Genomic DNA, 23,634 nt, shown 5'->3' on the forward strand with positions numbered 1-23,634 from the left:
CCTGCAGGAGAGATCCGAGGCCCAGCCGCCATTCAGTCCCCCGACTCATTCCCTTACCTCCCCTGCCTGAAAAATGATGAGAACACACTGATTCGGGCCCAAACTCGTGTTATATTATCGAGGTGGAAAACAGCCATATGTATTAGGAGGGGAAACTGAGGCAGACCACAGGACCGGGCTCCAGAGGGAGGACAACTGGGCCCAGAACCCCTTCTGGAGGCTCAGAGATGCCAGTGTTCCAGGAGGTCTCACAGCATGAAAGGGGCCTGACTACATTCGCTTTTAGCAGCCAGAATGGCGGATGGTCAGGCGGTGGCTGGAATCACATTTACATCCTTCGAATCAGCATCCTGGGCCTCCCCCGGGGTGGGCAGGAGGACCCCGGTGTCATCTCCACGAAGGGAGATCCAAGGGGCTGAGGAGAGAGAGAGGGAGAGGTCATCAGAATCTCTGAGGCGCTCTGGGTCTGACTGGCGTCCCCCATTTCTGTGTGTGTCTCACACTCTTCCTCAGTCTCTATCCCCTTCCTTCTGGGCCTTTGTCTCCCCTTCTCCCAATTTTCCATCCCCCCTCTTTCTATATCTTTGCCTCCCTCCTCTGGGTCTGTCTCCCCCTCCCTCTGTCCGCACCTCTCTCTGTCCCCTCTGGGTCTCTGTTCCCCCGTCTCTGGGTCTCTGTCTCCGTCCCCCTCTCTCTGCACCTCTGTTCTCCCATCTCTGGGTTTCTGTCTCCACCTCTCTCTGGTCTCTGTCCCCCCTCTGGGTCTCTGTCCTCCCAGGTCTGTGTGCCCCTCTCTTGGGGTCTCTGTCCCTCTCTCGGAGGCTCTTCCTCCCGCTGCCTCCCACCTGGCAGCCCACTCCTCATCCTTCTCCACAACAGAGCTCCTCCTACAGCCGCTGCCGTGAGTAGCAAGACACCGATGACGATTCCCACCACGAGCACGGAGGACTTGGCTGGAGATTCTGCAGCCAGAGAACGCTGTGAGATGTGGAGCAGCCCCTCCACCCCACCCAGTCAGGACACAGAACTGGGGCGCTCCCAGTCCCTCCCAGCCTCGGAGATTCCAGCACCAAGTGTCTGATGGGCAGAGGCAAGGCCAGGCAGGCGATCTGGGCAGAGTGCCCCCCAGGTTGGACGTAAGAACCAGCTACAGCACGAGCGGCCGCGGTCACACCGGCAATGGATCAGCAGCGGCAGGGCGGGGCTGTGCCAGTGCAGTGGGGAGAGGCAGGCAGAGCAGTGTGAAGTCAGTCTCATGGGCCCGGGCAGTAGCAAAGCAGCAGGCAGTCAGTCTTGGTGAGGACGGGCATAGCAGACAACGAATGGTCAGATTCCAGGAAGACCCGCAGCAGCAGTAGCAGCAGGATGGAAGATGGTCAGACTCAGGGAGGACTGGCCATGGTGGTTAACAGCTCTTCAGACTCAGTGAGGCCAGAAGCAGCAGGAGACGGAAGGCAGTTGGCCTTGGGAAGGACAAGCCATCAGGTTTTGGGGGCACTGGCAGGCGCGAGGTTCAAGGCAGTCAGATTCAAGGAGGTGGCAGCAGTGGGGAGGAAGGTCAGACTCAGGAAGGACCGGCACAGCAGTGAGACAAGGCAACGGGAAACCAGGAGCATCACCACCCGGCGGTGCCTCACCCAGCTCCACCCTGAGGGGCTGCGCCAGCCCTGCGTGCTGCACAATGCAGCAGTAGTGGTGCTCATCGCCACTTTTGACTGTTAGTGACGATGAGGCGTGGAAGGATCCATCACTGTTGGGGCCGAAGTCACCCTGGCCGGTGCCAGCGGCCAGCCCATTCCGCAGGAACCGAAGTTGCAGCTCCGGAGGGTAGAAGGAGAAGGCGCTGCAGGTAAGCACGGAAAAGCCAGGGCTGCTGGGTCGGGCCTTCAGGCGCATGGAGGGGGGCTCTGCAGGAAATCAGGCAGACAGGCCTAAGTCGCCAGCCCACCACTCCCAGAGCCAGGGCTGGATAGGGACAGAAAGAGGCCTCCACGTTTGCACTGTGCTAACCGCAGATAATACAGTGGTAAAAGGGGAGGCACTTCCTAGGTGACAGAGACTCAACCTATCCACCCTGAAGGTGTCCCCTCAAGATGTCACCTCCTTGGGCTGGGCATGTTGGCTCACGCCTGTAATCGCAACACTTTGGGAGGCCAAAGTGGGTGGATCACCTGAGGTCAGGAGTTCGAGACCAGACTGGCCAACATGGTGAAACCCCATCTCTACTAAAAATACAAAAATTAGCCGGGCACCTGTAGTCCCAGCTACTCAGGAGGCTGAGGCAGGAGAATCGCTTGAACCTGGGAGGCAGATGTTGCAGTGAGCCAGGATCGTGCCACTGCACTCCAGCCTGGGCGACAGAGCGAGACCCCGTCTCAGAAAAAAAGAAAAAAAAAAAAAGATAGAGGATAATTATGAAAAATTCCACAGCAACACATTTGAAAATTTAGATGAACTGAACACATTCCTGATAAATACAACCTTCTAAACTGACACAAGACGAAATTTAAAACTTCAGTAGTCCTATAACTATTTAAATTTTTTTTTTTTTTTTTTTGAGATGGAATCTTGCTCTGTCGCCCAGGCTGGAGTGCAAGCAATGGTGTGTGATCCTGGCTCACTGCAAGCTCCGCCTCCTGGGTTCACGCCATTCTCCTGCCTCAGCCTCCCGAGTAGCTGGGACTACAGGCGCCCGCCACCACACCAAGCTAATTTTTTGTATTTTTAGTAGAGACAGGGTTTCACCGTCTTAGCCAGGATGGTCTCAATCTCCTGACCTCATGATCCACCCGCCTGGGCCTCCCAAAGTGCTGGGATTACAGGTGTGAGCCACCACGCCTAGCCTTTTTTTTTGTTTTTGAGATAAGAGTCTCGCTCTGTCACCCAGGCTGGAGTGCAGTGGCACGATCTCAACTCACTGCAACCCCCACTTCCTGGGTTCAAGAGTTTCTTCTTCCACAGCCTCCTGAGTGGCTGGGACTACAAGTGCATGCACCACCATGCCGGGTAATTTTTTTATTTTTAGTAGAGACGGTGTTTCACCATATTGGCCAGGCTGGTCTCAAATTCCTGACATTGTGATCTACCTGCCTCAGCCTCCCAAAGTGCTGGGATTACAGGCATGATGCACTGCACCCAGCCTATTTAAAATTTTTAATCCATAGTTTAAAACTTTCCGAAAACTAAAATTCCAGGTCCAGAAGACATCAATTAGTGAATTCTTCCAATGTAGAAATGATTCTACTCCTACAGAAACTCTTCAGGCCATAAAACAGAGGAAACACTCTCCCAACATATTTTATGAGGTCAGCATCATCTTGACAACAAAGGACATTATAAGAAAGAGAACTTGGCCAGGCGCGGTGGCTCACGCCTGTAATCCCTCACGCCTGTAATCCCAGCACTTTGGCAGGCCGAGGCGGGCGGATCACGAGGTCAGGAGATCGAGACTATCCTGGCTAACACGGTGAAACCCCATCTCTACTAAAAATACAAAAAATTAGCCGGGCGTGGTGGCCGGCGCCTGTAGTCCCAGCCACTCAGGAGGCTGAGGCAGGAGAATGGCGTGAACCCGGGAGGCGGAGCTTGCAGTGAGCCGAGATTGTGCCACTGCACTCCAGCCTGAGTGACAGAGCGAGACTCCATCTCAAAAAAAAAAAAAAGAGAACTTAAGGCCAATGTCTCTCATAAATATAGATTCAGGACAGGTGTGGTGGCTCACACCTGGAATCCCGGCGCTTTGAGGGGTGGAGGCAGGAGGATCACGAGGTCAGGAGGTCGAGACCAGCCTGACCAACATGGTGAAATCCCATCTCTACTAAAAATACAAAAAATTAGCCAGGCATGGTGGCGCGCACCTGTAATCCCAGCTACTCAGGAGGCTAAGGCAGGAGAATCGCTTGAACCCAGAAGGCGGAGGTTGCATTGAGCCAAGATTGCACCATTGCACTCCAGCCTGGGCGACAGAGCAAGACTGTCTCCAAAAAAAATAAAAAATAAAAAATTTAAAAAAAGATTCAGAACTCTTAAACATAATATTAGCAGACAGGCTGGGTGCAATGGCTCACTCCTACAATCCCAGCGCTTTGGGAGAATGAGGTGGGTGGATCACTTGAACCCAGGAGTTGGAGACCAGCCTGGGCAAATAGTAAGACGTAGTCTCCACTACAAATGAAAAAAATTAGCCAGTGCGGTGGATGTGCCTGTGGTCCCACCTACTCTGGAGACTGAGGCAGGAGGAATCCTTGAGCCCAGGAGTTTGAGGCTGGAGTGAGTTATGATCACACCTGGGTATAGCCACTGCACTCCAGCCTGGGCGACAGAGCAAGACTCCGTCTAAAAAAAAAAAAAAAAATTCATAAACTTTATAAAATGTATAAATTGAAATCGATAAACTGAACTTCACTGAAATTAAGAATTTTTGTTCATTCAAAGGTTTCGTTAAGGGAATGAAAAAAGGTTGGGTGCAGTGGTTCATGCCTGTAATCCCAGCACTTTGGGAAGCTGAGGCAGGAGGATCACTGGAAGCCAGGAGTTCAAGACCAGCCTGGGCAACATGGAGAAACCCCCGTCTCTGAAAAAGTTTAAAAATTAACTACGTGTGATGGTACACACCTGTGGCCCCATCCATTCAGGAAGGGTAAGGTGGGAGGATCGCTTGAGCTTGGGAGGTTGAGGCTGCAGTGAACTCTAATCCCGCTACTGCACTCCAGTCTAGGCAACAGTGCAAGTGCCCTGTCTCAAAGAAAAAAAAAAAAAAAGCCGGGTGCAGTGGCTCATGCCTGCAATTCCAGCACTTGGGAGGTCAAGGCAGAAGGATCCTTACGCCCAGGCTTTCTTTTCCCTTTTTTTTTTGAGACGGAGTCTCTGTCGCCCAGGCTGGAGTACAGTGGCACAATCTTGGGTCACTGCAACCTCCGCCTCCTGGGTTCAAGCGATTCTCCTGCCTCAGCCTCCAGAGTAGCTGGGATTCCAGGCGCCCACCACCACGCCCAGCTAATTTTTCTATTTTTAGTAGAAACAGGGTTTCACCATATTGGCCACGCTGGTCTTGAACTCCTGATCTTGTGATCCGCCTGCCTCAGCCTCCCAAAGTGCTGGGATTACAGGCGTGAGTCACTGTGCCCGGCCAAGCCCAAGACTTCTAGACCAGCCTGGGCAACAAATACCCCATCTCTACAAAAAATAGAAAATGTTAGCCAGGCATGGTGACGTGTACCTATAGTCCCAGCTACTTGTAAGGCTGAGGCGGGAGGATCTCTTGAGCTTGGGAGTCCAAGGCTACACGGAGCTATGACTGTGCCACTGCACTCCACTCCAGTCTGGGCGACAGAGCAAGATCCCAGCTCAAAAAAGAAAAAAAAAGGCAAAGATTTCAGCAACTGCCTAGGACTGGGCATTACTGCCCAAGTTCCTTTCAGGGAGGGTGGATCTGGGCAATGGTGGGTCTTGGCTGGGATCTTGGTTTTGGTTGCTCAGCAGAAAACACATTTGCTGCTTCAGGAAAGCGCAGCAGCTTCTCCCTCCTGGAGTTGCCTCTCTGGCAAGTCGGCAGAATTTGCTGCACCGTCAGGTGGAATGGAGGGGCCGGGCTGATGGCCATCAGCAGTTCTGGCTTCTGCTTTATGTTCACTATTCTTTTCAGCAAATCTGTATCTTTCTGTGTCGTGCTCACAGCCACGTGCCTTCAGCCTCAAGGTACTTCCAATATAGACTAAATCCAAGCACAGAAAATCTGTCTGGCCTTTGGTTCTGTTTAACAAAATACCAAACCAGGCCAGGCATGGTGGCTCGCGTCTGTAATCCCAGCACTTTGGGAGGCTGAGGCAGGCAGATCACCTGATGTCAGGAGTTCAAGACCAGCTTCGCCAACATGGTGAAACTCCATCTCTGCTAAACATATAAAAATTAGCTAGGCATGGCAGTGCATGCCTGTAGTCCCAGCTACCCTGGAGGCTGAGGCAGGAGGATCACTTGAATCCAGGAGGCAGAGGTTGCAGTGAGCTGAGATCATGCCATTGTACTCCAGCCTGCGCAATAAGAGTGAAATTCCATCTCAAAAAAAAAAAAAAAAAACCATCCTGGCCAACATGGTGAAACCCTGTCTGTACTAAAAATACAAAAATTAGCTGGGTGTGGTGGTGTGTGCCTGTAATTCCAGCTACTAAGGAGGCTGAGGCAGGAGGATCACTTAAACCTGGGAGGTAGAGGTTGCAGTGAGCCGAGATCGTGCTACTGCACTCCAGCCTGGTGACAGAGGGAGGAGACGCCCTCTCAAAAAAAAAAAAAAAAAAAAAAAAAAAAAGGCCGGGCGCGGTGGCTCACGCCTGTAATCCCAGCACTTTGGGAGGCCGAGGCAAGTGGATCACAAGGTCAGGAGTTCAAGACCAGCCTGCCCAACATAGTGAAACCCCATCTCTACAAAAAAAATACAAAAATTAGCCAGGCATGGTGGTGCGCACCTGTAATCCCAGCTACTCAGGAGGCTGAGGCAGCAGAATCGCTTGAACCTGGGAGGCGGAGGTTGCAGTGAGCCAAGATCGCAACACTGCACTCCAGCCTGGGCGACAGAGCAAGACTCCATCTCAAAAAAAAAAAAAAAAAAAGATTAAGGCAATGGCCATTGCTATCCGCTAAAACCATCAGGAGAAAACCTGACGAAGAACTTCATAACAACACCCGAATCCAGTGGTCCACAGAACAGCACAGAAGCAAGCAGATGTTTGCAGCCTATGCACACAGACATACGCACCAACTACCCAGAAAGTTTTCTTGCCATAAAAATTGAACCAGAATCTGACCAAGCTTCTAGATCGAGCTGCTCCTTTAAAGAAGGGAAGGAGGACTATTTCCAGCAACATCACAGGATGCAAAGGGCAAAATCCAGTCTAGGAGAAACTCAATAGGACATAAACTGACTTTCTTCAAACCACAATTACAGGGGAAAAAAAAACAAAAAGAAAATGGGAAACCTGTAAATCAAAAGACACTCAAGATCACAGGTAACTCAAATTACCTCAAAATGAATCACAGACCTAACTGTAAAATGCAAAACTTTAAAACTCTTAAAATACACAGGAGAAGATCTAGCTGACTTTGGGTTTGGTGATTACTTCTGAGATTAAACACCAAAAGCATAATCCACGATAGAAAAAAAAAAAGAATAAACTGGATTTCATCAAAGTTAAAAACTTTTGCTTTGTGAAAGGCACAGTTACAACAATGAAAAGACAACCTAGAGAGTGGAAGAAATATTTGCAAAACACCTATCCGATAAAAAATTGGAATCCGGCCGGGCGCGGTGGCTCACGCCTGTAATCCCAGTACTTTGGGAGGCCGAGGCAGGCGGATCAGGAGGTCAGGAGATCAAGACCATCCTGCCTAACACAGTGAAACTCTGTCTCTACTAAAAATACAAAAAATTAGCCAGGCGTGGTGGTGGGCGCCTGTAGTCCCAGCTACTCGGGAGGCTGAGGCAAGAGAATTGCTGCAACTTGGGTGGTGGAGGTTGCAATGAGCTGAGATCGCGCCACTGCACCCCAGCCTGGGTGACAGAGCGAGACTCCGTCTCCAAAAAAAAGAAAAAAACAAAAATATGGCTGAGCGCGGTGGCTCACGCCTGTAATCCCAGCACTTTGGGAGGCCAAGGTGGGTGGATCACCTAGGGTCGGGAGTTCGAAACCAGCCTGGCCAACATGGTGAAACTCTGTCTCTACTAAAGATACAAAAAATTAGCAGGGCGTGGTGGCTTGCGCCCGTAATCCCAGCTACTTGGGACGCTGAGGCAGGAGAATTGCTTGAACCCGGGAGGCAGAAGTTGCAGTGAGCCGAGTTCGTGACTCTGCACTCCAGTCTGGGCGACAGAGTAAGACTTTGTCTCAAAAAACAAACAAAAATAGCTAGGCCTGATGGCGTGCACCTGTGGTCCTACCTACTGGGGAGGCTGAAGTGGGAGAATTATTTGAGCCCAGGAAGTTCAGACTGCAGTGAACTATGATTGCACCACTGGACTCCAGTCTGGTGACAGAGCAAGACCCTGTCTCAATAAGGAAAAAAAAAAAAAAAAAGAAAAGAAAGAAAAATTCAACAATCAGAAAAAGACACTGAAAAGACAACAAAATGTGTGGACCTTGCTGGATGCTGATTCAAACTTTAAAAAACATTTACAGTCAGGAATATGGGAACAAAAACTGGACATCTGATGCCATTAAAGAGTTAGTTAATTGGCTGTAGGTGTGATGATGGTTTTGGTATTAATTTTTTTAAATGCCCTTACCTAGTAGAGTTACATACTAAAGGACTTATCAACAAAACAGTCTGGCTGGGCACGGTGACTCCCGCACTTTGGGAGGCTGAGGAGGGCAGATCACTTGAGGTGGAGGGTTCGAGACCAGCCTGGCCAACATAGTGAAATCCCGTCTCTACTAAAAATACAAAAATTGGCCAGGTGCGGTGGCTTATGCCTGTAATCCCAGCACTTTGGGAGGCCAAGGTGGGTGGATCACGAGGTCAGGAGTTCAAGACCAGCCTGGCCAATATGGTGAAACCTCGTCTCTACTAAAAATACAAAAATTGGCTGGGCGAGGTGGCGTGCACCTGTAATCCCAGCTACTCAGGAGGCTGAGGCAGAATTGTTTGAACCTGGGAGGCGAAGCTTGCAGTGAGCCGAGACTGAGCCACTACACTCCTGCATGACAGAGTGAGACTCCATCTCAAAAAACAAACAAACAAAGAAAAAAACACTGTGATGTCTGAGATTTACCAAAGCTTGATGTGAAGTGGGGTGGGGAAGTGAGTGAGGATGTGCGTGAAATTCAAAAAACCATGGGTTGATAATTATTAAGTCTCAGTGATGGGATGCTCGCTTCCTTCCTTCCTTCCTTCCTTTCCTTCCTCTTTCTCTCTCCCTCTCCTCTCTCTTTCTTTCCTTCTTTCTTTGAGACAGAGTCTTGCTTTGTTGCCCAGGCTGGTGTGCAGTGGCTTGATCTCGGCTCACTGCAACCTCTGCTTCCCGGGATCAAGTGATTCTCCTGCCTCAGCCTCCCGAATAGCTGGAGTTACAAGCACCCACCACCGCACCCGGCTAATTTTTGTATGTTTAGTAGAGATGGGGTTTCACTCTGTTGGCCAGGCTTACCTCAAACTCCTGACCTTAAGTGATCTGCCCACCTCGGCCTCCCAAAGTGTTGGAATTACAGGCGTGAGCCACTGCACCTGGCCACCATATTTTTTTTCTTTTTGAGACAGGGTCTGGCTCTGTCATCTGGGCTGGAGTGCAGGATTGCAATCAGTTCACTACAGCCTCAAACTCCTGAGCTCAAGCGATCCTCCTGCCATAGCCTCCCCAGTGGCTGGGACTAGAGGCACATACCACCATGCCAGGCTAATTTTTTGAGTTTTTAGTAGAGATGCGGTCTTACTATGTTGCCCAGGCTGGTCTTGAACTCCTGGGATCAAGCGATCCACCTGCCTCGGCCTCCCAAAGTTCTGGGATTCCAGGCGTGAGCCACCGTGTCTGCTCCGTTTTATACCATTGTTTCTACTTAAGTGTGGTTTGAAACTTTCCCTCCTTAAGCCAGGAGCGGTGGCTCATGCCTGTAATCCCAGCACTTTGGGAGGCCAAGGTAGGCAGATCACAAGATCAGGAGTTCGAGACCAGCCTGGCCAGCATGGTGAAGCCCCCGTCTCTACTAAAAATACAAAAATTAGCCAGGCATGGTGGTGTGTGCCTATAATCCCAGCTGCTCGGGAGGCTGAGGTAGGAGAATTGCTTGACCCTGGGAGGCAGAGGTTGCAGTGAGCCAAGATTGCGCCACTGTACTGCAGTCTGGGCGACAGTGCAAGAGTCTGTCTCAAAAAAAAACAACAACAACAACGACAACAACAACAAAAAAAGCTGGGCACAGTGGCTCACGTCTGTAATTCCAGCACTTTGGGAGGCCGAGGCAGGCGGATCACGAGGTCAAAAGATCGACACCATCCCGGCCAACATGGTAAAACCCTGTCTTTACTAAAAAACAAACAAACAAAAATTAGCCAGGCGTGGTGGTGCACGGCTGTAGTCCCAGCTACTTGGGAGGCTGAGGCAGGAGAATCACTTGAACCTGGGAGGCGGAGGTTGCAGTGAGCCGAGATCACGCCATTGCACTCCAGCCTGGGTGACAAGAGCGAAACTCTGTCTCTAAAAAAAGAGAAATTTTCCCTACTTAGGAAAGAAAGAAGACAATTAAAGAAAAACTACCTGGTTGAGTCTCAACTTCTCCTTTGTGGCACTTGGAATGAATATCTGTGCACATCCCCAGCTGGTATCTATCTTTGCCCAGCAGCCTGGGAGCCACAGAGGGTGAACGTGTGTCACTTCCCTCTTTGCTCAAGACCCAGAGCAGCGCCTGGCAGTGCAAATGCTCTTGGCCAACAGTTGAATGAGTGGGGATCTGGGGGCCTCCGGGGAGGAAACAGTGAACTCTGCCCTACAGAGCTGAGGGAAGGCTTCTCAGAGGAAGTGATATCCAGCCCTGACCTTGAAGAATAAGGAGGGCTGGAGTATATGCAGAGAGGGGGAAGGGTGGAACAGAGAGGTGCCAGGGGGAATTGGATGAGCAAATGCCCAGAGGGAGGAGATTGCTTATGTTGGGTGCCTGGAGCGTAGACTCTGACGGCTGCGTAGAGACAAGTGCTGCTGCGTGGGTCTGATGAGGACATTAAGGCAAGGAAGGCCGAGCACAGTGGCTCACACCTGTCATCCCAGCACCCTGGGAGGCCAAAGTGAGAGAATCACTTGAGGCCAGGAGTTTGAGTCTGGCCTGGGCAGCATAGTGAGATGCCACCTCTACAACAAATTTTAAAAATTAGCCAGGTGTGGCCAGACGCGGTAGCTCACTCCTGTAATCCCAGCACTTTGGGAGGCTGAGGTGGGTGGATCACTTGAGGTCAAGAGTTTGAGACCAGCCTAGCTACCATGACGAAACCCCATCTCTACTAAAAGTATAAAAATTAGCCAGACATGGTGGATGTGCCTATAGTGCCACCTACTCATGAGGCTGCAGCAGCAGAATCCCTTAAACCCAGGAGGCGGAGGTTGCAGCGAGCTGAGATCACGCTGCTTCACACTAGCCTGGGCGACAGAGATTGTGCGGAAAAAAAAAATTAGCCAGTTATGGTGGTATGCACCTGTAATCTCAGCTACTCAGGAGACCAAAGCAGGAGGATCGCTGGAGCCTAGGAGTTCAAGACCAGCCTGGGCAACATAGTGAGACACCGTGTCTACAAAATATAAAGTTAGCCAGGTGTGATGATGCTGGGCTGTGGTCCCAACTACTTGGTTGGCTGAAGTGGGAGGACTGCTTGAGCCTGGGAGGTTCAGGCTGCAGTGAGCCGAGATCGTGCCACCACATTCCAGCCTGGGGTGACAGAGCGAGAATCTGTCTCAAAAAAAAAAAAAAAGGTGGCCAGGAGCAGTAGCTCATGCCTGTAATCCCAGCACTTTGGGAGGCTGAGGTGGGCAGATCACCTGAGGTCAGGGGTTTGAGACCAGCCTGACCAACATGAAGAAACCCCGTCTCTACTAAAAATACAAAATTAGCCGGGCATGGTGGTGCATGCCTGTAATCCCAGCCACTCGGGAGGCTGAGGCAGGAGAATCACTTGAACCCGGGAGGCGGAGGTTGTGGTGAGCCGAGATCGCGCCATTACACTCCAGCCTGGGCAACAAGAGCGAAACTCCGTCTCACAAAAAAAAAAAAAAAAAAAAAAGAAGGCAAGGAAGGAAGCCAGGAGTTTGTCCTGGGGGGCGCTGGGGAGCCATGGGAGGGCTGAGTGTAGAAGGACCCCTGAGGAATGGGGGGCAGAGCGTTGGCTGCAGTGGGAGGCTGACGGAGGGTCCTGGCAGGGGAACTGAGGCAGGTGGGCATGACGGGAGAGAGGACAGAACAGCCTGCGGCTGCAGATCCGGCTCACCCTTCCACTCCAGGTTTCCGCGGCCCCTCTCCAGGTGCTCCCGCAGGCGGTGAGGGCAGGAGAATAGCAGGAAGGTGAGCTCCTTGTTGGCCGCCTTGTCCTGCTGCTGCCACCGCTGACTGATAGCCAGGGCCTCGGGCCAGTCCCCACCCCAGGTGCCCTGCTTGAGGTCGAAATTCATGAACTCCTCGCCGTTCAGGGCGAACTTGGCGGTGGGCACCGAGGTGTTGTCAGGGCCCAGTTCACAGCCCAGCAGGCCCTGCAGAGTGTAGGGACCTGGGGCGCCCAAACACAGGTAAGCGGGGCCCAGGAGCATGGACCCGGCCCCTTGCCCCTCCAGACCGGAATCTCACCTTTTCCCCCCAAAGCTTTGAAAGCTTCCAGAAAGAGCTTCTCCTTGATCCTCAGATCTGTGGTCTCTTTCTCCCAATACCAGGACACCTGGTTTTCCCAGACCCAAGCTCCACAGGGCTCCGCCTCGCCCCGCAGGCTATTGTAGCTCAGGTACTGCTGCGGGCCCAGCCAGCCAGACACCCAGAAGGCAGGAGTCCCCGGGGCAGGCGAGGACACCGCGGTAAGGTGGTACAGGAGGGAGAGGTGGCTTTCTGCAGACAGAGACAGAGCTGAAGGGAGCACACGGGCGGGGAACTAGACTGCAGTGGGACAGATACCCAGGGAGGGAGAAGAATCTATTATGGAGGGAGGGGGACAGATTCAGAGAGAGGGGACAGAGACGGGGGGGGGGACAGAGACCCAGAGAGAGAGAGGGAAACAGACACAAGAGGCGACAGGTGGTTCCCAGCCTCAGGCCCAGCAGGAGACGTTGAGAAAGTTAACTGAGCGGAGAAGGCAGCGCCAGGGGCTCGCGGGGAACTCGGGTCCCGCTGGCTTCGCCTGCCTGCCTGGGGCCGCCTCCCGCCGCCCGCCTGCAGCAGGGCCCTGGCCCGGAGCGGCCCTCACCTGCGCCCAGGCTCCCGGGAAGGAGAAAGAGCAGGAGCCCCAGCGCCCAGGGCTGAGGCCGCGGGACCCCCATGCTGAGAGGACGACCTGGGGCGGGAGGGGGCACGTGACTCCTCCCGACCCCCGGCCCGCCCCTTCCTCCCGGGACACCGCGGGCACGGCCGGGACCAGGACGCCAAGGAGGGGCTCTGCGGGCTCGGTCCAGACTGACAACAATGCCCTCCTCGTACCTGAAGAACTTTCACCCCTGAACTGGATCTCAGTTGGTTAATTAATTACAGACACTTGATAGGCTGAGAGTCCCGGCCCCGAGCTCCGCCACGCCCCTTCCGCCCCCCTCAGGCCCCAGCCCCTCCTCCCTCAGACCCCGGAGTCCAGGCCCCCAACCGCTCTTCCCTCGGACCCAGGAGTCCGGGCCCCCAACCCCTCCTCCCTCGGACCCAGGTGTCCGGGCCTCCAACCCCTCCTCCCTAAGACCCAGGAGTCCGGGCACCCAGCCCCTCCTCCCTCGGACCCAGGAGTCGGGGCCCCCAACCCCTCCTCCCTCTGACCCAGGAGTTCGGGACCCCGGCCCCACCTCCCTCGGACCCAGGAATCCGGAACCCCGGCCCCTCCTCCGTCGGACCCAGGAGTCCAGGCCCCCGGCCCCTCCTCCCTCCTCCCTCAGACCCAGTGTCCAGACCCCCAGTCCCTCCTCTCTCAGACCCACGAATCCAGGCCCCCACCCCTCCTCCCTCAGACCCAGTGTTGAGACCCCCAGCCCCTCCTCCCTCAGACCCAGGGGTCCAGGCCCCCAGCCCCTCCTCCCTCAGTCGGGCCCTGGTCGGCTCACGTTCCCTTCAGCCTCGCTCCCTTCCTGCCTGCGGCCCTGGCCGGCTCCTGGCTCCCGTGACTGGAGACCCCAGTTCCTCTCTCACATCCTGTGGGAGGCTGCTGCTCCCTGACTCCAAGAACATCCAGCCCCACCCCCCAGTTGCAGGGCACACCCCAGGCCCTAGGCCCAGCCTGTTTGTTTCTCAAAACGCTTGTGGTTCTTCTTTTTCCTTCTCTGTGGTTCCCGTTTTTTACTTTGAGGGTGTCTGCCGCTCAGGGAATTCTTGACAAAACTGGGAAAGGAACTCGATGCCTCCGGAGTCCACAACTTGGAGGTCTCTGGATCCTCCTCCTACCCCTTTGTATCCCCGTGGCCTTCCCTAGAGCTCGCTGTTAATCAAAATCTTTTGGAAGCCTCCTTAGTTCCTCCTTCAAGCCCTTCCCCCGGCATCCCCTTAAAAAATTCCTGCAGGTGCTCTTTAATATCCTTCTGCGGGCCGGGTGCAGTGACTCACGCCTGTAATCCCAGCACTTTGGGAGGCCAAGGCGGGCGGATCACGAGGTCAGGAGTTCGAGACCAGCCTGGCCAATATGGTGACACCCCCGTCTCTACTAATAATACAAAAATTAGCTGAGCGTGGTGGCGGGTCTGTAGTCCCAGCTACTCGGGAGGCTGAGACAGGAGAATTGCTTGAACCCGGGAGGTGGAGGTTGCAGTGAGCCGAGATTGCACCACTGCACTCCAGACTGGCAACAGAGCGAGACTCCGTCTCAAAAAAAAAAAAAAAAAAACAAAACCACATCCTTCTGCTAGGACTTCAGTGACCACATGGTCCCCATACAATGCTGCCTCACTCGAAGGCCCCTCCAGGCACCAGCCCCCGCCCACACTCCTGCTACAAAGCTTCCCATACACTTGTTTCATTGTGGTAAAGTATTCAAAATATTTACCCTTACTGTCATTTAACACATTTACAGTGCTGTGCAACTGTCACCTCTATCAAGTTCCAGAGCTTTTTTATCACCCCAAACAGAAGGTCTGTCCCCGTTAAACAGCCGCTGCTCCCAGCCCCCTGGCAACCATTCATCTGCTTTCTGTCTTGATAGATTTGCCTATTCTGCACATTTCAAAGAAATTGAATCATATAATATGAAGTCTTTCCTTCCTTCCTTCCTTCCTTCCTTGCCTCCTTCCTTCCTTCCTTCCTTCCTTTCCTTTTTTTTGACAGGGTCTGGCTCTGTCACTCAAGCTGGAATGCTGTGGAGCGATCATGGCTCACTGCAGCCTCAACCTCCCAAGCTCAAGCACTCCACCTGCCTTAGCCTCTCAAGGAGCTGGAATTACAGGCACTTGCCACCAGGCCCAGCTAATTTTTGTATTTTTGCAGATATAGCATCTTGCTATGTTTCCCAGGCTGGTCTCAAACTGCTGGGCTCAAGACAGCCTCCCACCTTGGCCTCCCAAAGCACTGGGATGACAGGTGTGAGCCACCCATGCCTGGCCTGTTTTCAGCTCTATTGAGCATACATCTGGGAGTGGAACTGCTGGTCAGGTAGTTCAGGTTCTCTAGAGAAACAGAATCCACAGAATGTGTATATGCATACACAGAAAGAGATTCATTTGAGGAATTGGCTTCCAGGATTAGTGGACGTTCAGCTAGTTCAGAGTCTGATGGGGGGGCCAGGTGTGGTGGCGTATGCCTGTCATCCCAGCACTTTGGGAGGCCAAGTTGGGAGGATCGCTTGAGTCCAGGAGTTTGAGACCAACCTGGCCAACATAGGGAGACCCTGTCTCTATTTTAAAAAAAAATTTTTAAAATGTCGGACACGGTGGCTCAAGCCTGTAATCCCAGCACTTTGGGAGGCCAAGGCGGGCAGATCACGAGGTCAGGAGATCGAGACCATCCTGGCCAACATGGTGAAACCCCATCCCTACTAAAAATACAAAAAAATTAGCCAGGCATGGTGGCAGGCGCCTGTAGTCCCAGCTACTCAGGAGGCTGAGGCAGGAGAATGGCGTGAACCCGGGAGGCGGAGCTTGCAGTGAGCTGAGATCCCGCCACTGCCCTCCAGCCTGGGTGACGGAGCAAGACTCCATCTCAAAAAAAAAAAAAAAAAAAAGAAAGAAAAAAAGAAAGAAAGAAACCCCAAAGTCTAATGGGGGGGCCAGCAGGTGGGAGACACAATTGCCTAGCAGGACTCCCTCTCCCTCTGGGCAGACTTTTCTTCTTTCTTTTTTTTTTTTTTTTTTGAGACGCAGTCTTGCTCTGTCATCAGGCTGGAGTGCAATGGCGCGATCTTGGCTCACTGCAACCTCCGCCTCCCGGGTTCAAGCGATTCTCCTGCCTCAGCCTCCCAAGTAGCTGGGATTACAGGCACGTGCCACCACACCCGGTTAATTTTTGTATTTTTAGTAGAGACGGGGGTTTCACCATGTTGGCCAGGATGGCCTCGATCTCTTGACCTCGTGATCTGCCCGCCTCAGCCTTCCAAAGTGCTGGGATTATAGGCGTGAGCCACCGCACCCAGCCGAGACTTTTCTTCTATTCAGGGTTTCAACTGGTTGGATGAGCCTTCCTCAGTTCAGGAAGGGGAACCTCCTTTACTCAAAGCCTAACCATCTAAACATAAATCTCAGCTGGGCACAGTGGCTCATGCCTGTAATCCCAGCACTTTGGGAGGCCAAGGCAGGAGGATCGCTTGAGTTCAAGGACCAGCCTGAGTGACAGAGAGAACTTATCTCTACAAAAAATTAAAATATTAGCCGGGTGTGGTGGTGCGCACCTGTGGTCCCAGCTACTCAAGAGGCTGAAGCTGGGGGACCCCTTGAGCCCAAGAGTTGGAGGCTGCAGTGAGCCGTGATGGCGCCACTGCACTCCAGCCTGGGCAGCAGCAAGACCCTGTCTCACAAACATATATGTAAATCTCATCCTAAAACACCCTCATAGAGACATCCAGAATAATGTTGACCGAATATCTGTTCACTCACTGTGGCTCAGCCAAACTGACACATAAAATTAACCAGGTAAATCTCTGTTCTCCTTGTCCAGAATGTCTTCATTTTTCTCATTCTCCCTGTGTCCTACTGTGTCCTACCTGATTCTCCCTGTGTCCTACTAGAAGGAAGATCCAGTGACACCCATCCCAAGGTCCACTCCTAAGAGACAGAAAGAACCTGCTTTAACTTCTTTTTTTCTTTTCTTTTCTTTTCTTTTTTTTTTTTTTTTGAGACGGAGTCTTGCTCTGTCGCCCAGGCTGGAGGGCAGTGGTGCAGTCTCGGCTCACTGCAAGCTGCGCCTCCCAGGTTCATGCCATTCTCCTGCCTCAGCCTCCCGAGTAGCTGGGACTACATGAGCCTGCCACCACGCCTGGCTAATTTTTATATTTTTAGTAGAGACAGGGTTTCACCGTGTTAGCCAGGATGGTCTCGATCTCCTGACCTCGTGATCCGCCCGACTCGGCCTCCCAAAGTGCTGGGAATTACAGGCGTGAGCCACTGCGCCTGGCCAGCTGCTTTAATTTCTTAAAAATCCTAATTACAGCACCCTCAGCTCTTCCCCAAAATACCCTGGAGGCACCTGCCCTGTCCTTAGCTGTCCCCTCTAGTCTCCTTGGGATCATGTAATGTCTTTAGGACACTATTCCAGCAGCCCCTGGGCCCCATTTTAAGGTTCCTTGGACCCTGACAGAATCCTCAATGCCCTGTTACAGTGTCCCCCAGGAGCCTGCTATGCTTTTCCTGGAAGTCTGACTACCATCACCGTGGGGTCCTCCTCTATAACCCAGCCTTAGCTCTCACGTCCCGTCCCCAGGGCCCTGCTGTAACATTACCAGGACATTCGTAAAGCTCCTTGGACCACCTATGATACTCACAGGTTTTGTGTTCCTTTTTTTTTTTTAGATGGAGTCTGGCTCTGTCGCCCAGCTTGGAGTGCACTGGTGCGAACTCGGCTCACTGCAACCTCCGCCTCCCGAGTTCAAGCGATTCTCCTGCCTCAGCCTCCTGAGTAGCTGGGATTACAGGCACCCGCCACCACACCCGGCTAATTTTTGTATTTTTAGTAGAGACAGCGTTTCACCATATTGGCCAGGCTGGTCTCGAACTCCTGACCTCGTGATCCACCCGCCTCAGCCTCCCAAAGTGCTGGGATAACAGGTGTGAACCACCGCGCCCAACAGTTTTGTGTTCTTTCTGGAGGCTCCAGGGGAGAATCGGTGTTTTTGCCTTTCCCAGCTTCTAGAAGCTACCAGCATTCCTTGGCTCATGGCCCAGTCCTCCATCTTCAAGGCCAGCAGCATGGCATCCTCTCCCCTCTCTGACCCATATGTCGGTCCTCACGTCTTCTCTCTCCGACACCAACCCGCCCGCCTGCCTCTCCAAAGGAGTCCTGTGATTATGTTTAGGGCGACTTGGATAATCCGAGATCGTCTCCCCATCTGAACCTAACCTAATCACATCACAAAGTCCCTTTTCCCATATAAGGCCACAGTCAGAGATTTTGGGGGATTAGGGTATGGACGTCTCTGAGGCCATGATTCAGCCGGCCGTGGTCATCTGGAGTGTCTTTCCTTGCCTCATTCTGATCTCCTCTCCTTGCTGTTGTAATGGCCTGGGGCTTTAGCCAGGAGGCCTCCCAGGGGTCGGCCTAGACATTCCCCATCATAGCCCTCCTTCCTGTCACGGAAGAAAAAGGTCTCAGTCAACGTTGCAGTGAGCCATGATTGCGTCACAGCACTCCAACCTGGATGACTGAGCGAGACCCTAAAGAAAAAGAAAAAGAAAAAGGCCTCAAGGCCCCTTAGTGCCACCTGGGAAACCCTTGCAGATGCCCTGGGTTCCTGCGATGTCTCTGGAGCCCATTTATAGCATCAGCTGATTGACTTGCATCAGATCCTCAGGGCTCTGTTCTAATGAGCCCTGACTACACCCTCTGTCCCCCTGGGATCCTGCTGTCATGTCCCCAGGGCTCTATTAGAACCCCCTTAGACTGTCACCTGGGCTCCCCCAGGACAGCTACAATGTCCTGAAGTCCGCACTATAATGCAGTAGAAAGCCCCTGGCAAGGCCGGGCGCGGTGGCTCATGCCTGTAATCCCAGCACTTTGGGAGGCCGAGGCGGGCAGATCATCTGAGGTCAGGAGTTCGAGACCAGCCTGGCCAACATGACGAAACACCATCTCTATGGTGCAAAAATTCCCTGGGCCTGGTGGCCTGTGCCTGTAATCCTAGATACTCAGGAGGCTGAGGCAGGAGAATCGCTTGAACCTGGGAGGCAGAGGTTTCAGTGAGCCGAGATTGCGCCACTGTGCTCCAGCCTGGGCAACAGAGTGTGACCCTGTCTCAAAAAAAAAAAGAAAGAAAGAAAAGGAAAAAGAAAAGAAAAGAGCCGGAAGAGCCGGGCACCGGTGGCTCACGCCTGTAATCCCAGCACTTTGGGAGGCTGAGGTGGGCGGATCACGAGGTCAGGAGTTCGAGACCAGCCTGACCAACATGGTGAAACCCCGTCTCTAATAGAAATACAAAAATTAGCCGGACGTGGTAGTGCGCACCTGTAATCCCAGCTACTCGAGAGGCTGAGGCAGGAGAATCACTTGAACCCAGGAGGCTGAGGTTGCAGTAAGCCGAGATTGCGCTATTGCACTCCAGCCTGGGCGACAGAGCAAGACTCCATCTCCAAAAAAGAGAAGAGAAGAGGAGAGGGGAAGGGGAAGGGGAAGGGGAAGGGGGAGGGGAAGGAGAAGGGGAAGGGAAAGGAAAAGCCCATGGCAGGACACACTCAGCATAAAACAAAAATGTGGTCCCCTTGGTTCCAGTTTCAAGATGGTTCAAGTAGAGCACTCACCAGGTGCTGGTCCCTTCTGATCCACTCCTCAGACCACACGAGGAGCTGGCCTTAAAGCCGGCCCTGGCCCCTGCCTCTGTGCCTAGAATGGCCCCAGGCAGCTTTGAGCTGTGCACCGTGAACCACCTAACCTCTGCCCCTCCTCTCCACCCTTACACAATAGTGCCCCCTACTGACCTGGGGGGCAATCACACCTGAGTTCAAAACCAAAACACGACTCTTCCAGGTACACCTCTCCCAGCCAAAGGTTCTTTATCTGGAAAATGGGGATAATAATTGTGTCTTTATATTAGGGTGGTGCAAAAGTAATTGCGGTTTCTGCCATTAAAACCCCAACTGCAGGCCGGGCACGGTGGTTCACGCCTATAATCCCAGCACTTTGGAAGGCCGAGGCAGGCGGATCATGAGGTCAGGAGTTCCAGACCAGCCTGGCCAACATGGTGAAACCCTGTCTCTACTAAAAATACAAAAATTAGCCAGGCATGGTGGCACTCACTGAATAGTCCCAGCTACTTGGGAGGCTGAGGCAGGAGAATCACTTGAACCTGGGAGGTGGAAGTTACAATGAGCCGAGATCGTGCCACTGCACTTCAGTCTGGGTGACAGAGCAAGACTCCATCTCAAAAAAACCAACAAACAAAAAACCCGCAATTGCTGGCTAGACACGGTGGCTCACGCCTGTAATCCCAGCACTTTGGGAGGCTGAGGCGGGTGGATCACCTGAGGTCGGGAGTTTGAGACCAGCCTGGCCAACATGGCAAAACCCCATCTCTATTACAAATACAAAAATTAGCCAGACATGGTAGTGGGCACCTGTAATCTCAGCTACTTGGGAGGCTGAGGCAGGAGAATCGCTTGAACCTGGGAGGCAGAGGTTGCAGTGAGATGAGATTGTGCCACTGCACTCCAGCCTGGGCAACAGAGTGAGACTCAAAAACAAACAAACAACAAACAAAAAACCACAATTGCTTTTGCACCAACTTATTTCTTTTTTTTTTTTTTTTTTTTTTTTTGAGACGGAGTCTCGCTCTGTCACCTAGGCTGGAGCGCAGTGGTGCGATCTCGGCTCACTGCAAGCTCCACCTCCCGGGTTAACGCCATTCTCCTGCTTCAGCCTCCTGAGTAGCTGGGACTACAGGCACCTGCCATCACTCCTGGCTAATTTTTTTTTTTTTTTTTTAGTAGAGACGGGGTTTCATCATGTTAGCCAGGCTGGTCTCGATCTCCTGACCTTGTGATCCGCCCACCTCGGCCTCCCAAAGTGCTGGGATTACAGGCACAAGCCACCATGCCCGGCCCAACCTACTATTTCATTAGAGGCTTCAGCAGGCCAAAGGCTCCACGTGGCACACAGGGCATCCGTAGTAGCCCCCGGTTCCTGTTAACACCCCCACTCTGCAGCCAGGCTGGGCCCCCAGGGATCCCACTGGATTGCAGGCTCTGACACCAGGCCCTGGCTGGAGCTGTCTTGCTCACTCTTGCACCCATCCCTGGGGAACAGCACAATAAACATTTGTAGAATGAATGTCCCTGGGAAGGCTTGATGTGTTCCTCAAACTCATCTAGAATATCATTGGTGTTCTGCTAGAATGTTCTAGCTAAATCTATACTGACCTCTGAAACATCCATAGGTCTTTTATTTTTACTTTTTTTCTTGAGACAGGGTCTCACTCTGTCACCCAGGCTGGAATGCAGTGGCATGATAATAGCTCACTGCAGCCTCGACCTCCCAGGCTGAAGCGATCCTCCCACCTCAGCCTCCCGAGTAGCTGGTACTACAGGTACGTACCACCACACCTGGCTAATTTTTAAGTTTTTTTTGTAGAGATGGGGTCTTCCTATGTTGCCTAGGCTGGTCTGAAACTGCTGGGCTCAAGAGAGCCTCCCATCTTGGCCTCCCAAAGTGCTGGGATTGCAGTCTGAGCCACTGTGCCTGGCCTGTCTTGCTATAATACATAATAGAGCCAGGACCTACTACAGTGTTAGACCCAGGAATTCCTGTTGGACTCAGGGTAGTGCTGACACTCGGCAGTGGGCCTGCTTAACTACTCCTGGAACACACTCCAATTCAATTTCCAAACTCCACTCACACACCTTGGGACTAGTTCAATGAGCTCAGGTGCCTCCTATATAGATAACTTTTTTTTTTTTTTTTTTTTTTTTTTTTTTTCAGACGGAGTCTCGCTCTGTCACCAGGCTGGAGCACAGTGGTGCAATCTCGGCTCACTGCAACCTTCGCCTCCCGGGTTCAAGCGATTCTCCTGCCTCAGCCTCCCGAGTAGCTGGGACTACAGGCGCCCACCACCACGCCCAGCTAAATTTTGTATTTTTAGTAAAGACGGGGTTTCACCATGTTGGCCAGGATGGTCTTGATCTCCTGACCTCATGATCCACCTGCCTCCCAAAGTGCTGGGATTACAGGCGTGAGCCACCGCGTCCGGCCGATCACATATTTTATATTATATAATTATAAATATAGCCATGGGCTGGCCTATAATTTAACCTGAGTATTGCAACCATGTAATATCAGCAGGGCCTGTCACAGGAGCCCAAGGTCTTACTTAGTATTATAATAGCCCACAGGAGGCTGCAGCAATGATGGCCATCCGGCTCTAATATCATAGACCCATGACCTGCTGCAGGAGGTGCAGGGCCGCAATACAAGATAACCAAGACCTGCCCTGTTTTCACACGGTAGGTTTGATGCCTGTCTTTTTTTTTTTCTTTGAGACAGGGTCTGACTCTGTCACCCGGGCTGGAGTGCAGTGGTGTCATCCTAGCCTGCTATAGACTCGGACCTCTGGGCTCAAGGGATCCTCCTGCCTCAGCCCCCCAAGTAGCTGGGACTACAGACCCAGCAAATTTTTTTTTTTTTTTGAGATGGGGTCTCACTCTGTCGCCCAGGCTGGAATGCAGTGGTGTGATCTTGGCTCACTGCATCCTCTGCCTCCCAGGTTCAAGCGATTCTCCTGCCTCAGCCTCCCGAGTAGCTGGGACTACAGGTGCCGCTACACATCTGGCTAATGTTTGTATTTTTAGTAGAGATGGGGTTTCACCATATTGACCAGGCTGGCTTCGAACTCCTGACTCGTGATCCACCTGCCTTGGCCTCCCAAAGTGCTGGGATTACAGGCATGAGCCACCGCACCTGGCCTAATATATTTTAAATAGAGACAGGAGTCTCCCTTTGTTGCTCGGGCTGGTCTCTAACTCCTGGCTCAAGCAATCCTCCTGCCCTGGCTTCCCTAAGTAGTGGGATTACAGGTGTAAGCCCCGGCACCTGGCCTGACCGCTATCATTATAAACCCAGAACCCCACTATAAAAGCTAACTTTCCTGTGAAAAGGCAAGGCCATTGGGGCCCCCTATAATAGGTATTCGACAGAATATTCCAGAAGCATGCTAAAACAGACTCAACATCCCGTGACAAACTACCAGGGCTTGCTGTAATGGAGCCAGGATTCTGCAACCATACAATAAATATTAAAATAAAAACCGTGGGTCCATTACAGCAAGGGCTGCCTGCCAGAGGCCCTGGTTCTTAAGCCTGCCCAAGGGGCGCCACAGGATGCTGTAACATGACACTATGGGCCTTTCTCTAACACCAAGCTGAGGGCCCCCGGCATTGTTACTTTCCAGTGTACACTTAATCAGGACTGGTTCTATCCCATTATCACACACGAGCATTGTTTTTTTTTGAGACTGAGTCGCCCTCTACTGCTTAGGTGGAGTGCTGTCTTGGCTCACTGCAACCTCTGCCTCCCAGGTTCAAGTGATTCTCCTGCCTTAGCCTCCTGAGTAGCTGGGACTACAGGTGCGCGCTATCACACTGGCTAATTTTTGTATTTTTAGTAGAGACATGGTTTCGCCACATTGGCCAGGATGGTCTTGAACTCCTGACCTCAAGTGATCCGCCTGCCTCGACCTCCCAAAGTGCTGGGATTACAGCCGTGAGCCACGGGACCTGGCTCACATGAGCATATTGATCCTCCCAATAGGGCAGGGAGGCAAGAAGCCATTTTACAGATTAGGAAACTGAGGCTCTGTGGTGGAGGAGTGGGTCTC

The 23,634-nt window shown here is 52.5% G+C and overlaps 1 protein-coding gene across 2 annotated transcripts; it reads right to left on the reverse strand.

The window, feature by feature from the left end:
• Positions 1-91: 91 nt before the first annotated feature.
• Positions 92-14,217, reverse strand: FCGRT (Fc gamma receptor and transporter). Of its 2 annotated transcripts, none has more exons than XM_031007224.3 (7): positions 13,748-14,217; positions 12,916-13,002; positions 12,309-12,560; positions 11,956-12,231; positions 1,638-1,907; positions 846-962; positions 92-415 (listed from the first exon to the last, which is right to left on the reverse strand). In XM_031007224.3, the coding sequence occupies exons 2-7, from the start codon at positions 12,986-12,988 to the stop codon at positions 306-308; spliced, it is 1,098 nt and encodes a 365-aa protein (XP_030863084.1). In that variant the 5' UTR covers positions 12,989-13,002; positions 13,748-14,217; the 3' UTR covers positions 92-305. The 2 variants fall into 2 exon arrangements, with proteins under 2 accessions (XP_030863084.1, XP_063557597.1); XM_063701527.1 differs by having other exon boundaries at positions 13,776-14,064.
• Positions 14,218-23,634: the final 9,417 nt, after the last annotated feature.

This window comes from Gorilla gorilla, chromosome 20 (genome assembly GCF_029281585.2).
Source record: "Gorilla gorilla gorilla isolate KB3781 chromosome 20, NHGRI_mGorGor1-v2.1_pri, whole genome shotgun sequence".
NCBI lineage: Eukaryota > Metazoa > Chordata > Mammalia > Primates > Hominidae > Gorilla > Gorilla gorilla.